The 13,584-nt window shown below is 47.2% G+C and overlaps 1 protein-coding gene across 1 annotated transcript; it reads left to right on the top strand.

The window, feature by feature from the left end:
• The first annotated feature begins 6,781 nt into the window (after nucleotides 1–6,781).
• On the top strand, nucleotides 6,782–10,690 carry LOC141568819 (keratin, type I cuticular Ha3-I-like). Its single transcript, XM_074319552.2, has 7 exons — nucleotides 6,782–7,185; nucleotides 7,389–7,471; nucleotides 7,817–7,973; nucleotides 8,835–8,996; nucleotides 9,098–9,223; nucleotides 9,395–9,615; nucleotides 10,279–10,690. The coding sequence occupies exons 1-7, from the start codon at nucleotides 6,838–6,840 to the stop codon at nucleotides 10,436–10,438; spliced, it is 1,257 nt and encodes a 418-aa protein (XP_074175653.1). The 5' UTR covers nucleotides 6,782–6,837; the 3' UTR covers nucleotides 10,439–10,690.
• Nucleotides 10,691–13,584: the final 2,894 nt, after the last annotated feature.

Raw genomic sequence — 13,584 nt, 5'->3', positions numbered from 1 at the left:
ATCTGAGACTTACTTCCTCAGCCAGCTCCGGGAGACTGACGCCAGGCGGTGCTTCTCTGCCGGTGGGCTTTCTGGTCCAGCAGTTCAGCTCTGGTCCCTCCTTTCCTCTCTTCTGTTTTCTCTCTTCCATTGCCTCCTGGTCTCTCTGAGATGTGGCAGGTAACCTTGTTTTTATTTTACTAATAAACTTCACTTCTGCAGCATAAGTTGCCCAATGCCTGCTGGTCTCAGTTTCTCCATCCTATGCTAAGAGCGTAGCTGGGAGCTCCTTGAGCCAGCCGTTCCATAGAAGCAGGGTTGTGGGTCACTCACCAGAGTGGTTCTGGGAGGTGGTAAAGCCAGTGACAACCAGGGTTAAAATGGGACTGCAGCAAATGGCACAGATGAGAGATATGTGGCTCTCGACCTGATGGAGCCTATTTAGAGCTAGATTCACAGAGCTTGTAAAATATAGACACTAAATAAATCCCCCTTTTATCTGGATAAAACCGCTTCCTAGAATACCCTACACAAAGTCAGCTTTTGTGATCCTTGCCCATTATGAGCAAGGCCCTGTGCTAGGCTTTGCCGACTTTGCGACCAGGGTCCCTCAGAAACCCCGCAAAGAGGGAGCGGTTGTTATTATTCTCAGCTGGTGGCTGAGTCAAGACTTCGACCTCAGTCTCATTGAGCTGGATCTAAAGCCCATACTTTGGAAGCTTTGAAGGGGGAAAAAATTAAACACGAGAAGGTTTAGGGTGGTGGTTCTTAAAGTGTGGCCCTCCAACCAGTAGCACAGGTAGTACCTGGGAATTTGTTGAAAAGTCAGATTCTTGGGCCCCACCTCAGACTTTCTGAATCAGTAGTCTGGTTTATCGAGCTTTCCAGATGATTCTATGCACTCTCAAGTGTGAGAACCCCTGGGTTACGGGGTTTATTTGGGGACTGAGTCCCTGACTGGCCAGACACTCTACAGAAGGGATTGGTTTTGCCTTCCTGATTGGTCCCATGGGTGAGGAATCATTCTCAGATCATCAGAAAAGCAACATTGCAACTGGCCCAAGACTAGAAGGAGTGAGTTCCCCATCACTGGAGACATTCAAGCAGGGCCTTTGTGGTGGAGGTGTTTGGGCACAGGTAACACACCCCTGAGGCACTTACCCAAAAGCAGGTCCGAATAAGAAAGAGCAATGTTGATTAGTCTTAATTTAGCACCTGACCCAAACACCTTCACCTCCTGCGTTGTACTTAAATAGACCCTTTCATTCAACAAGTTCCAAGTTGTCTAAAAAACTAAACCCACTTCTTCTTGCACTGTGACAGAGTAGGCAAGCATTGTTCTCATTTAAGGAGAGGGAGAGAAGGTGAGTCATTCAGCGGTTGAGGGATTCGTCTGGTGACATTAAATGAGTCAGTGGGGCCTCAGGGTGATTGACCTGTATTTCTTAAGTTCACATCCAATGCCCTGTCATTTCTAATTAAAAGATTAGCTTTGATGAGACATTGTTTGTGTATGTGTGTCTGTGTGTCTGTGTGTGTGTGAGGTGGTTTGGGTTCCTGAGAAGAAATGCTGGGTAGAGGGCATCATTATGCGGGGGGAGGTATGAAGAGCTTCCCTGGAAACCAAACAGCCCATCATCGCTGTCATTTCCACGGCCACAACCATTGTTTACATCATCATCACCATCATCATCATCACCACCACCACCACCATCACGTACCTTCATTATCATCATTGTAATGGAAGCTCACATTCACTGAGCTCACATAAGCCAGGCACAGGTCTAAATTATAGATAAGCTTATATACCTAATCTCATTTAATCCTTGCAGCAATTCTATGAAGCCAATGCTTCTGTTATGAGGGACCAAGGCTCAGAGAGGTGAAGAAACACACCCAAGATCACACAGCTACTAGGTAGCGAAGCCAGGATTCAGAGCCAGTCAGTTAGTCTGCCTCCAGCAAGTGTGCTCTTAACCTCTGCGCTTTCCAGAGGCCAAGTCTCAGATTGTATCAGCAAGATGACAGAACCTTAATTACCACAATATTTTGATTCTGTTTCCTTGAAGCAAATAAGAAAATGTTTATGCAAAAGGAACCATTTCTGAGACTATGCCACAAGGGAGTGCAAGGAATGAAAAGTTCTCAAAATAGCTTGAGGACTGTAGCAGTTTTAATGTCTGGGAATCACCAAAGAAGTACCCATTTCCTGCCGTTAAAACCACTTTGGCTATGGAGGGAGAGGAGGAGAGAGAAACAGTCAGAATTCCTTACATATATTCATCTTTTTACCATTTACAAAACACTTTCATATGTGCTATCTAATTGGAGCCCCCTACCTCCCCCCGCAAAAAAAAAACCAAAAACAAAAACACCAAGAGATACAGAACAGGTTTCACCACCCCCATTTTGCAATGCGAGAAGTGGAGGGTCAGGGAAGTGAAATGATCCCCCCGCCGCCCTACGCCAAGGTCTCACAGCTGGTCTCATTCAAGCCCTAGTCTTATTCCCGGTTCATGACCCTTTCCTTGCACGGAACCATTAAGGCTTTTGCTGGAGGTATGTCTGGATAACACTTCCCATTCAGACCCACTTTCAATACTGGGGAAGAGTGGCTGAGATGGATTTACATGGCAAGGGATATCAGGTCCTGCTACGTACCCCAAGGCTCATGCTCCGGGTGCTTTCTCCCACGCTGCAAGGTTCTCTCCACCCAACCACACTCCGACTGAGCTTCTGGCCTTTGATGGTCTCCTGGCCTCCCTCAGCTGAGGCTCTGCCTTTATGTTGTTTTTTGTCCCCAAATCTCCCTTGCCTCCCTCTTGCCTTCTTCCTCCCTGGTTGTCAGACATCCTCACACGTGCCTCAGGCATTCACATGGGCCTCCCAGGCCCTCCACCCTGCAGTAGGGCTGTGATCCTGAGGGTGGCAGAATTGTGTCTGCTCACCAGCGGGCGTCCCCTCCATTTCCCTCTACTGATCTCATTCCCTTTTATGTTTCCTCTCTCGCTTGATTGAGCAGCGCCTTCGTTCCTTCTTCTGCCCCACACCATGTCCCTGGGAGGCTCTCCCACCTGCGTGGAAGCTCATCTCAGTGCTCGCGGATCCTATAGGGAGGCCGCAGGCTTTAAGTGATGAGCAGTTACCACCACCACTGGGTCTCCCAAACAACAGGAACCAAATATCAAAATAACAAATTACGAGGCCTGGTTGAAGCAAAGATTCTTGAAGGATCAGGATTCTAATGAGATCAGTTGTTTAAATCCTACCTCTGAGTCACCTAGAAAGTGGGGTCACCAATAAATCTCCTTCAGGATACAGGTAAATCAGCTGAAACGACCTCATCCCTCATCCCCTGGCTGAGAATCATGAACTAGGTTGAAATGCCCTGACTGGGGTTTGGGGCAGGAATAGGCATGGGAAGAAGTGGGAGGGGGGAGGAAGAAACTTTTGGGGGGTGAAGGGCCCAATTATATGACCTTATGTTAGAGTTAGTTGTGGACCTGTCTGTCTGCTCAGCAGGACTGGAAGCTCATGGAGGGAGGGGAGTTTCATCTCCCCACCGTCCCGTCCCTACGTTCCCCCGTCCCCACCCTTGGGACTGTACCAGGCACTTGGTAAATGTTCTACAAATGACTGCTGCCCTTAATGTCATATATGCGGTCTTCTAATTACATTAAACACAAACATTTCCAAATATCCACCTCATGCCTTTTAAATATCTCACCTCCTAATCTTTTTGTTATTTCTCAAATATTTTAGGGACCCATATTAGCCTGAATTGCTCATAAAAAGGTAATTCTCTACCAGAACTATGATTCTTCTGTTTCATTTTCATTCCATGCTCAGCGTGGAGAAGCTGCTCAATAAATGGATTTTGAATAAAATTGAACTAAAAAAGAAAGTGGGTTTGTTAGTCCACAACCTGCTCAATTTCTCTCTGAATGAATAAAATTTGCAGCTATTTCCATTAGGGAAGCAGGAGTGTACATGCACTCTACTAACGTGTGAGAGGTCAGGGAGACCTTATAATGCCGAAGACTCATCTTTCCTATTAATTCAAGAAACAAATTCACTCAAGTCTATTGCTATTTTGAAAACCCTGCAAGAAAGAGGCTAGATTTACAAGGGATGGCAGCATCATTTTTACTCACCAGCCTGTCCACCTGCCGTCTCCATCCTGAATTCTTGTGGCCATTTTGCCATCTGCAGGGATAAAGGGAATCCCCAGGTAACAGAGGGAACCGATTTTTTCCTGCATCTTCTGTGTGGCTGTGATTGGCCGTGACCTGAAACCGGTGCAGGTCTGACTCCCTTTGCTCTTTTCTTCCTTTGTGCTCTCCACACTCCTTATTCGTTCAGGAACAGGCAGCCTTGCCCCCTTTTTTTTGACTTTACGCTGCCTGGATGTAGAGAACAGTGTATTTTTCCACCACAAACAAATCTCAGACTGGATCATGGAGGTGAAACTCCGGTCTGGACACCTTGGAACAATGCCACTTCTTTCAGGGGCCTCAGAAGCTGTGGTCCCAAGTCCGTAGATGTTTTCCGAGTCATCTCCACTCACAGCTCACAGGACGCTCTTCAGGGTGGGCCACCCTTCCATCCATCAGTTTACGTTGTCTTGGCTGCTTCTCAGCTTTGCATCCTCCAGGTTCACTCATGTGACGATGAGCTCGCTTTGTCTGGTCCGCGTGGCCCCGTGTGGTTCTGAGGATTCTTTCCAGGTTTCCTCCTCAGGTCTTCTTCACAGTCTTCTCTCTCTTATTAAACACACCTTTCCCTGTTTCCACCTCTCTCCATTTCTCTGATCTCTCTGCCTTGTGCACCATTTCTATTTTGGCTTATTGGTCAACCCAGGCGTTGAATCTTCTCATACTTAGAACCCGAACATTCTCCTGTAACTAAAACCTCCATGAGGCTACACTGGCCAGTCAGTAGATAAGACCAAAGAGCTTGAAGGATGCTGCTGGCATTTAGTCTGTGTTCAGGGGAAGACCTCCCTGAGTGGCGAGGAAGGCACGATTGAGGAAACAGCTGCTTGCTGGAAAGCCAATGCTTTGGAGCAGGCTGACAAGAGTCAGGAAGCAGGAGGCCCCTGCTGTTCCCTAAAAGCGAATGCTCATGAATCCGATTCACAGGACTTTCCATTCGTCCCAAGCCCAAATGAAGTGAGACAGAAGCTTCCTCTTGCCTGCCGTCTTCTAGCCTTGCATCTTTCCTCTGGAGAGTTTCTGTGATGCCTGCCTCAGGACCCACCTATTTCTCCCCTTTTAATTGCCTTGGAGGAAACAAAGAAATTTTGATTTTATAACTCTGGGGTTTCTTTGTAGCACAGTGGGACATCTACAAGGGGAGCGCCCCATGAATATTAAGAAAGCTTGATGGGGACTCCAGTAAGTTGTCAATGAAACTGCTGCTCTGGCTGGCAGCCAAAGCCACAGTAGAGGTTGGGGTGCCTCTACTAAAGATGTAAGTGGTACCCAGTGATGGCTGTAATTACACAACTTATATAAATAGTCAGAACTTTGGCCACTGCTTCCTCAGACCTTTCAGTGCCTTCCTCCATCTCTCAGATCAACCCCATATACTCCAAGCTTGCTTCGCTAAGTCTCCTGCGTATGCTGTATCTCAGCAGTTTCTTTCCCAGTGCCCAGGGCCTTGGATCTAGTTACGTGACTCCAGAACCCTCCGTTGTATCCTTTTACTTTCGGTTCTTAAACCAGGTTATGTGTAACCCAGTAAAGCTGGGAATGGGAAGCCAAGAATAGGACTGGTACACGGCCCTGGTGTATCAATTTCACTTTCAGAGTTGGGTAAAATGGTAGACAGTTCAACCGGAAATTTTGGAACCCTTTTTTATGTTTAAGTCAATATGGAACATTATGGAATACACAGTCAATTCACATGAAGCTTTAAGATCACCTTCAAAGGTTTTCATGCTTGTGGAGGCCCCTTTGGGCTATCTTCTGACTTTTTCAGTTACCTACTCACTCCATTCTAATGCTATGATACCCTTGTGGACAAGTCCCACAAGCACTTCCTTTTTTCTCTCTGTCTCACCTGCCTCCAGATCCTTTCTCTAGGTAATTTAAATGCATTTATATGGATCTCTCAGCTTTCCCTTTTTTTTTTTTTTTAACTCTTTTTCTAAGTGATCTCTTCCTCCAGAACCTTTCTTGTTCCCAAACTAATTATCAAAGCCTCTATCTTTAAAATCCCTCTACAATTCTTTTAAGTCATACAGAGGAGGTGTTACACAAACAGCTGTCCATCCTTCCAGTCATGGCCCAAACCAGTCCTGATTCACCTCAAGGTTCCCAGAGCTTGGGGTGCTACAGCAGTGAAGGATTCTCCTCTTAAAGCAGATAGAAAGGGAGTCCACTGCTGCCATTTCATACATCTTCCTTGACTCAGTCCCAGTCCCTCCCTGGAAATACCAGGTGAGCCAGGAGATGAGCCTGATTATGGGTTTACAGAATCACGTGACATAAAAGAATGTCATTGGATGGACCAACTCCCAATTAATAAGGGCATTTACTTGGGCTAGACTGTGTGGCCTCTTTGAAGGTCTACCACAAACTCTGATTTCATGGGTGTATTGCCTTAAGAGGAGTCCTGACTTAGCAGGAAGCCCAAGTAAAAAATTTTATGGGACAAGAGACTCTTCTGAGGAAGGCAAATAACAGACTGATGTGAAGGGCATTTGAAAAGCAGTGAAGATGTAAAAAGAAAAAAGACATTATATACTATGCCCACACCCTCTGCAGAGGGGATATAAATGCTCCCCAGAAGAAGGAGACCTACAAGGGAACTGGGACTCTGTCTTCAGCTGGCACCACGCTCCCTCCCAGCACCATGCCTTACAACTGCTGCCTGCCCAACCTGAGCTGCCGCTCCAGCTGCCCCTCCCGGCCCTGCGTGGCCCCCAGCTGCCATAACATCCCCCTGCCCGGGGCCTGTAACATCCCCGCCAATGTGGGCAACTGTGGCTGGTTCTGCGAGGGCTCCTTCAATGGCAGCGAGAAGGAGACCATGCAATTCCTGAATGAACGTCTGGCCAGCTACCTGGAGAAGGTGCGCCAGCTGGAGCGGGACAACGCGGAGCTGGAGTGCCGCATCCAGGAGCGGTGCCAGCAGCAGGAGCCCTTGATGTGCCCCAGTTACCAGTCCTACTTCCGGACCATCGAGGAGCTCCAGCAGAAGGTGAGGGGCCTTGACGTCATCTGGAAGCAAGGGAGTTTGCTCTGCTTCTCAGTCTGAGGTAGAGAAGTGTATTTCTTGCTTCTATGCCAGCATGACTCTTGCTTCCCCCTTTCACCTTCAGAATGGCTTTTTAAACCATTTTGAAGAAGTCGATGGTTTTATATTTATTTTCAATCTGCACTAAGCAACCTGTTATTCCCCAGACGCTGTGCACCAAGGCGGAGAACGCCAGGCTGGTGGTGCAGATTGACAACGCCAAGCTGGCCGCAGACGACTTCAGGACCAAGTGAGTTGGTCAGAACGTGCACTGATGTCCACGCCTTTTATTGAATCTCCAGTTAAAGAAAAGGGATTTCCAGAGCTTTCCTGAACAACAGTTTGATCCGCTGGTTGTAAAGGATTTGTCAGAGATGGAGGGGAACTCAGCAAAGGGATCACAAAAATAGATAAGGGCTCAAATCACTCTGTTTACTTTGGAATCAATAGTGGGTCTTGACTGAGCCCCCAGAACTCTCTGCTTCCTGGTTTTACTCATCATGGAAAGTGGGAAGAAAGGGGAATGGGGTATTCAAGATCATCCCTGTGAGTCTTGAAGGTCTCCAGGTACAGGTTTGACCCCATGCTTGTGCAGGTACGAGACGGAGCTGGGCTTGCGGCAGCTGGTGGAGTCGGACATGAACGGCCTGCGCAGGATCCTGGACGAGCTGACCCTGTGCAAGTCGGACCTGGAGGCCCAGGTGGAGTCCCTGAAGGAGGAGCTGCTCTGCCTCAAGAGCAATCACGAGCAGGTGAGACTGGAAAAGAGAACTAAAGAAACCTGATTCAGCCTCAGGCTGAGGGTAGCTTTGAGTGATTTGGAGTGGCTGAATCAGAACTACAAGGCTGAGGGTGACTATTTCCTTTAAAAACACCAACACTCAAAAAAACCAAAACAAAAACAAAAACAAACAAACAAACAAAAAAAACGAAAAAAACCCCACCAACACGTCATGATGAAAGTAAAAATGGAGAGATGAAACCGATTTATGTTCCCAGATAAGGTGTCTCTTTCACACAAAACTGGCGCATCATTTGGGTTTCCCAGCGCGCCCCCATCAGCTTGTGATTGGTTTCTGACGTGTAGAATGAGCCCCTGCATTGTTCTGTTTATGGTGTGCAAGGTCACTTCCTTCCTTCAAAGGCCAGAAAAAGCAATCTTGGTTAATCGGAGCCTCTACTCTTTCAAAGTTTCCGTGACAAATAACTTGGGACTTCTTCTATCTCCTGGGAGGGTCCACGGCATGATTTTCTTACTTGATGGCAAGAATTATTTGATATACAATCTAAAATTGTACAGCGAATTCTTTATACTATTAAGTCATCTGTAGCCAGTTTGCAAACTGGGAAAGTTGGGCGTTAGTTCGTCCTGCAATGGTACCCAAGCAAATCCTTGGGAATTTTTCCTGAACCCAAATGTGGTGGCACAGTCCTGGTGAGAAGGGAGCTGGTCTGCGTGGAGCACAGATCAATTTACCTTGAACGGTCACAGACGGCTCCACTGTAGTTTCTTTCCCAAGGGAATAGACTAACAGGGCTTCAACAAGCTATGTCATTTCTTAGAGTCCATCCCTCGTTGAGGATACTCACTCTTGCGTTTTCTGCATCCACAGGAAGTCAACACCCTGCGCTGCCAGATTGGGGACCGCCTCAATGTGGAGGTGGACGCTGCCCCCACAGTGGACCTGAACCGTGTGCTCAATGAGACCAGGTGTCAGTACGAGGCCCTGGTGGAGACCAACCGCAGGGACGTGGAGGAATGGTACAACACCCAGGTGGGCACCTCAGCACCTCAGCACACGGTCATTCAGGACCCAAGGCCACTCGGGGCCCCTAAGGCAGGGTCTGATCCTGTCTCTCCCCTTTGGTGTTTCAGACTCAGGAGCTGAACAAGCAGGTGGTGTCCAGCTCGGAGCAGCTGCAGACCTGCCAGGCAGAGATCATCGAGCTGAGACGCACGGTCAACGCCCTGGAGATTGAGCTGCAGGCCCAGCACAACCTGGTGGGTGTGGTTCAGACCTCCTGGTGAGAGATGTGAGGTCGGGGGATCCGAGTCCCTGGGATGCTCTGTGGGCCATGCTCTCCCTAACTCTTGAAGCTTGGACTTCTCTGGAACCCTATGGAGAATCCCGGTAAAGGAGCTGCCCTGACATCCTATATCTTCCCCACACAGAGGGACTCTCTGGAGAACACGCTGACAGAGACAGAGGCCCGCTACAGCTCCCAGCTGGCCCAGGTGCAGTGCATGATCACCAACGTGGAGTCCCAGCTGGCCGAGATCAGGGGCGACCTGGAGCGACAGAACCAGGAGTACCAGGTGCTGCTGGACGTGCGGGCGCGGCTGGAGTGTGAGATCAACACGTACCGGGGCCTGCTGGAGAGCGAGGACTGCAAGTGAGTATCTGGCTGGAGGTGTTTGGTGAAGCCATGCACACACAGAAGTGTATTTCTCAGCTGGACTCCACACAAAGATATTGCATACCTTGGAGAGGGAAATTATGCCTTCACAGCAGACATGCTCAAACAGAACTCAGAAGAACTCATATGGCCATCATTAAAAACATAAAATGACAAGGATTATTTGATGTACAAACTGAAATTGTACAGCCAATTTTTTGCATTCTACTATGGTAATATTGATATGCAATCAGTGATATTTCTCAAGTTTCATAACACTGTATTTTGTAGAGGGAGCATTTTCATACACTATCTCATTTGGCCTCACAGTTAAGACCAGGCAGGCTGGATCAGTATTCGCTCCACTCTGTAGGTGAAGTAACTAGGGCTTAGAGAAGTTAAGGGACTTTCTCGAGGTCACCAGCTAAGAATGGAGTGTTAGGAGTCAAAGCCAGAGTTTTAGAGTTTCTGTCTAGAACTTTTGGCGCTATATGACAGGAAGACCATGAGCAATTTCACCGTGAGCTTTGTAGCAGGTGAGCCTGTGACCTTCTTGGTTAAAGGTCAGGCCAAAGGACAGGCATTCCACTTTTGGGGTCTCTCTGGTACATATTACAAGCCTCCCTCAACTCACTTTTCCACATCATTCTTTTTCTTCAGGTTACCCTGCAACCCCTGCGCCACCACCAACGCATGCGGCAAGCCCATTGGGCCCTGCGTCACCAATCCCTGTGTCCCCTGCACACCCTGTGCTCCCCCTGCCCCCTGCACACCTTGTGCTCCCCGCCCCCGCTGTGGGCCCTGCTCCTTCGTGCGCTAGAGTCCAGGGGCTGCCAGAGGAACAGGAGGCAGGGCCCAGGGCTCTAGGGCTTTGACCTGGCCCTGGTTCATTTGACACAAGGGCCTGAACACACAATTTGCATGTCTGGAGTCGTCTCGGTGGGCCAGCCAAGAAACGCACCCACCCTTTGCTTCGTAGGGGTCTGTTCCTTCTTTGCTAATCCACAGAACCCTCCCAAGTGCCAGCAGCCTTCCCTTGGAACCCTCCTAATAAACTTGATTTTCCTGGTGAAGCAGATGTCTTTCTCATTGGTATTCATTTGTTTCGCCACGCCCATTACTTGAACACTCTATAAAAACCCACTTGAAAGTCAGGCTATATAATGCCTGACTCGGATACAGGAGCCATTCCATGCCTGGTGGACAGAGGGTTGGCCCGGCACCCTGGACCCATGGGTGAGGCAGAGTGGCTGGAGGGAGAGCAGGGCAGCTGCAGGGCTGTGGCCCCGCTCTCCCTTTGACCATTCCTGGGTTTTTCCCACTCTCCCCTCTTGGCCTGGACATCTGCTAGAGATGATTATATCCAAATCTGAAGGGAGGAGGCATGAGCTCGGGTCTGGAAAAGAGGCTCTGGAAAGCTCATTTTTTCTAAGCAGGAAGTTTTAGGTCCAGCACTATATTATCTGGGTTACCGGTGGTCCCAGCAGCCTCAGGAGCACCCAGCAAAGGGACCCTCTGGCTTGCCTGCTGTGGACCGTTATCAACCTGCGCTCCAGCGGCTTGCGTTCCTCCCAGCTCTGGGGCTTAGAGACCCTCTTGACTCTTCACCCGATACTCCTGCCTTTCTCAATTCAGTCCAACAAGTGCGTGTTGAATACCTACTCTGTGCAGACTCTGGAGGGTGGGGAGGAGAGAGACATAAAGACAGACACAGTCTTGGCTGCAAGTTACTTATAATTTATTAAAAGGAATAAAACTCGTCCCCAAATCGTGCTAATATAAGGCATAGTCCCTGCACTACAAACACAGGCTGGCGAGGCAAGCCAGTCTCTGAGGACTGAAAGGGACAGCAGCGTTCACCAGATTGGGTATATTTCTTTAACTGTAATGAAGAGCCATGGAAGTAATAAGTATTTTCTTGCTGAAACCTCAGAGGAGCATTTTGACAGAAAGGGGTCAGCGGCCACTCAGTTCTCTACTTTTCCCCACTAACCGACCCATCACACCAGGCTTCCCGAGGCTGGTGTTGGATCTCACTTTGGTGAAACACAGGCTCGTGTACTGAAATAATAAAATGAATTAAAATTATATATGGATATAATTATTTTTACATATATTATATATATGGTGCCAAAAAATGTACACACGTTTTAAGAAAGGGAAACTGCATTCAAATTGTAATACTCAATATATACCGATAACAAAAGATGAATACAAGTCACGTGTGACTTCTGCAATTACAAGAGGTGCTCAAAGTGGTTTCCATCAGCTTCCAGACAGTTCTGATTACAGTGAACTACTGCTTGAGCAACGTTGACCAGAGTGTCCACTTGTATACATTTTTTGGGCACCCTCTGTATATATATTTAATCATAGTTGACATTCAGTATTATTCTACTTTAGCTTCATGTGTATAGAGCAGTGGTCAGGCATTTATACAGTCTATGAAGTGATCCCCTGATATGTCCAGTGCCCATCTGACCCCTACATAATCTTTATAACATTATTGATTATATTCCCCATACTGTATTTGCTATCCCCGTGACTATATTGTGACTCTGAATTTGTACTTTTTAATCCCTTCACCTTCTCCCCCATCCCCACTCCCTCCCATCTAGAAACCATCAGGATTTTTTCCCCCAATGTCTCTGAGTCTATTTCTGTTTTGTTTGTTTGTTTATTCTGTTCTTTAGATTCCACATATAAGTGAGATCATATGGTATTTGTCTTTCTCAGTCTGACTTATTTCACTTAACATAATATTCTCTAGGTCCATCCATGTTGTTGCAAATAACTTCACTCTTTTCTATGGCTGAGCAATACTCCATTGTATAAATGTACCACAGTTTCTTCATCCAGTTGTCTATCAATGGGCATTTTGGTTGTTTCCATATCTTGGCTATTGTGAATAGTACTGCAATAAATATAGGAGTGGATATATTTTTTTGAATTAGTGTCTTGGATTTCTTTGCATAGATACCCCGGAGTAGAATTGCTGGGTCATAAGGTAGTTCCATTTTCAATTTTTTGAGGTAGCTCCATACTGTTTTCCATAGTGGCTGCACCAATTTGCTTCTCTCCACATCCTCACCAACACTTGTTGTTTGTCGATTTATTGATGATGCTATTCTGACAGGATTATTAACCATTTTGATTATTGCTGACTTCACACATAGTCTAGCTTCTTAAGAATAAAGAAGTATGGTCATCTCTAAAATTTCTTTTTGGTTTCATGCCCAATAGTAGAATTTATATATTGTCCTGCTGTTTTTCACGTCACCATTTCTCTCTTCTTTAAATCTCCAACTCAGCTCCATACCAGGTGTATATGTTCTATTCAGCATGATTTGATACTCTTGGCCCCAGGCCCATCTTCCTCATTATCTTCTCCTTCTCCTTCCTTTTCTTCTCTTCCTTCTTCTTCTCCTTCTTTTTCTCTTTCTCCTCCTCCTCCTTCTTCTTTTTAAAACTTTTATTTATTTAAGTGTGTTTTTCCAGGACCCATCAGCTCCAAGTCAAGTAGTTGTTTCAATACAGTTGTGGAGGGCGCAGCTCACAGTGGCCCATGTGGGGATCGAACCAGCAACCTTGTTGTTAAGGGCACCGCGCTCTAACCAACTGAGCCAACCGGCCGCCCTCCCAGGCCCATCTTCTGTAAAGAAAAACTAATGAGCATAACTTGGTCTTAGTTTAGAAAGGTACCAGAGACAGGCCCCAGGTCCCTTCTCAGTTGGCATGTCCAATGCTCTTTGGTGACCGGTTTTATTGAGTCCTGGGCTGTTCTGGTCTGAACTCTTAGCACATTGGGCATATCACTCTCAGATGTTTCATTTTCCCCCTGGGCTTACATCCTAACTATTTTTGCTGATTCTTTTCCTTTCTGTTTTCCTGCACTTTTTATATTTGGTGTGAGGTAGAGCTAAGGAACTTTTTTTCAGTGCTTATCTGGGGTCAAAGGCACTGTTT

The sequence above is a fragment of the Rhinolophus sinicus genome, chromosome 12 (genome assembly GCF_057876585.1).
Source record: "Rhinolophus sinicus isolate RSI-liver-muscle chromosome 12, RSI-T2T, whole genome shotgun sequence".
Classification (NCBI taxonomy): domain Eukaryota; kingdom Metazoa; phylum Chordata; class Mammalia; order Chiroptera; family Rhinolophidae; genus Rhinolophus; species Rhinolophus sinicus.
The sequence above is the reverse complement of the archived record's forward strand: the minus strand, read 5'-3'. Positions and strand labels throughout refer to the sequence as shown.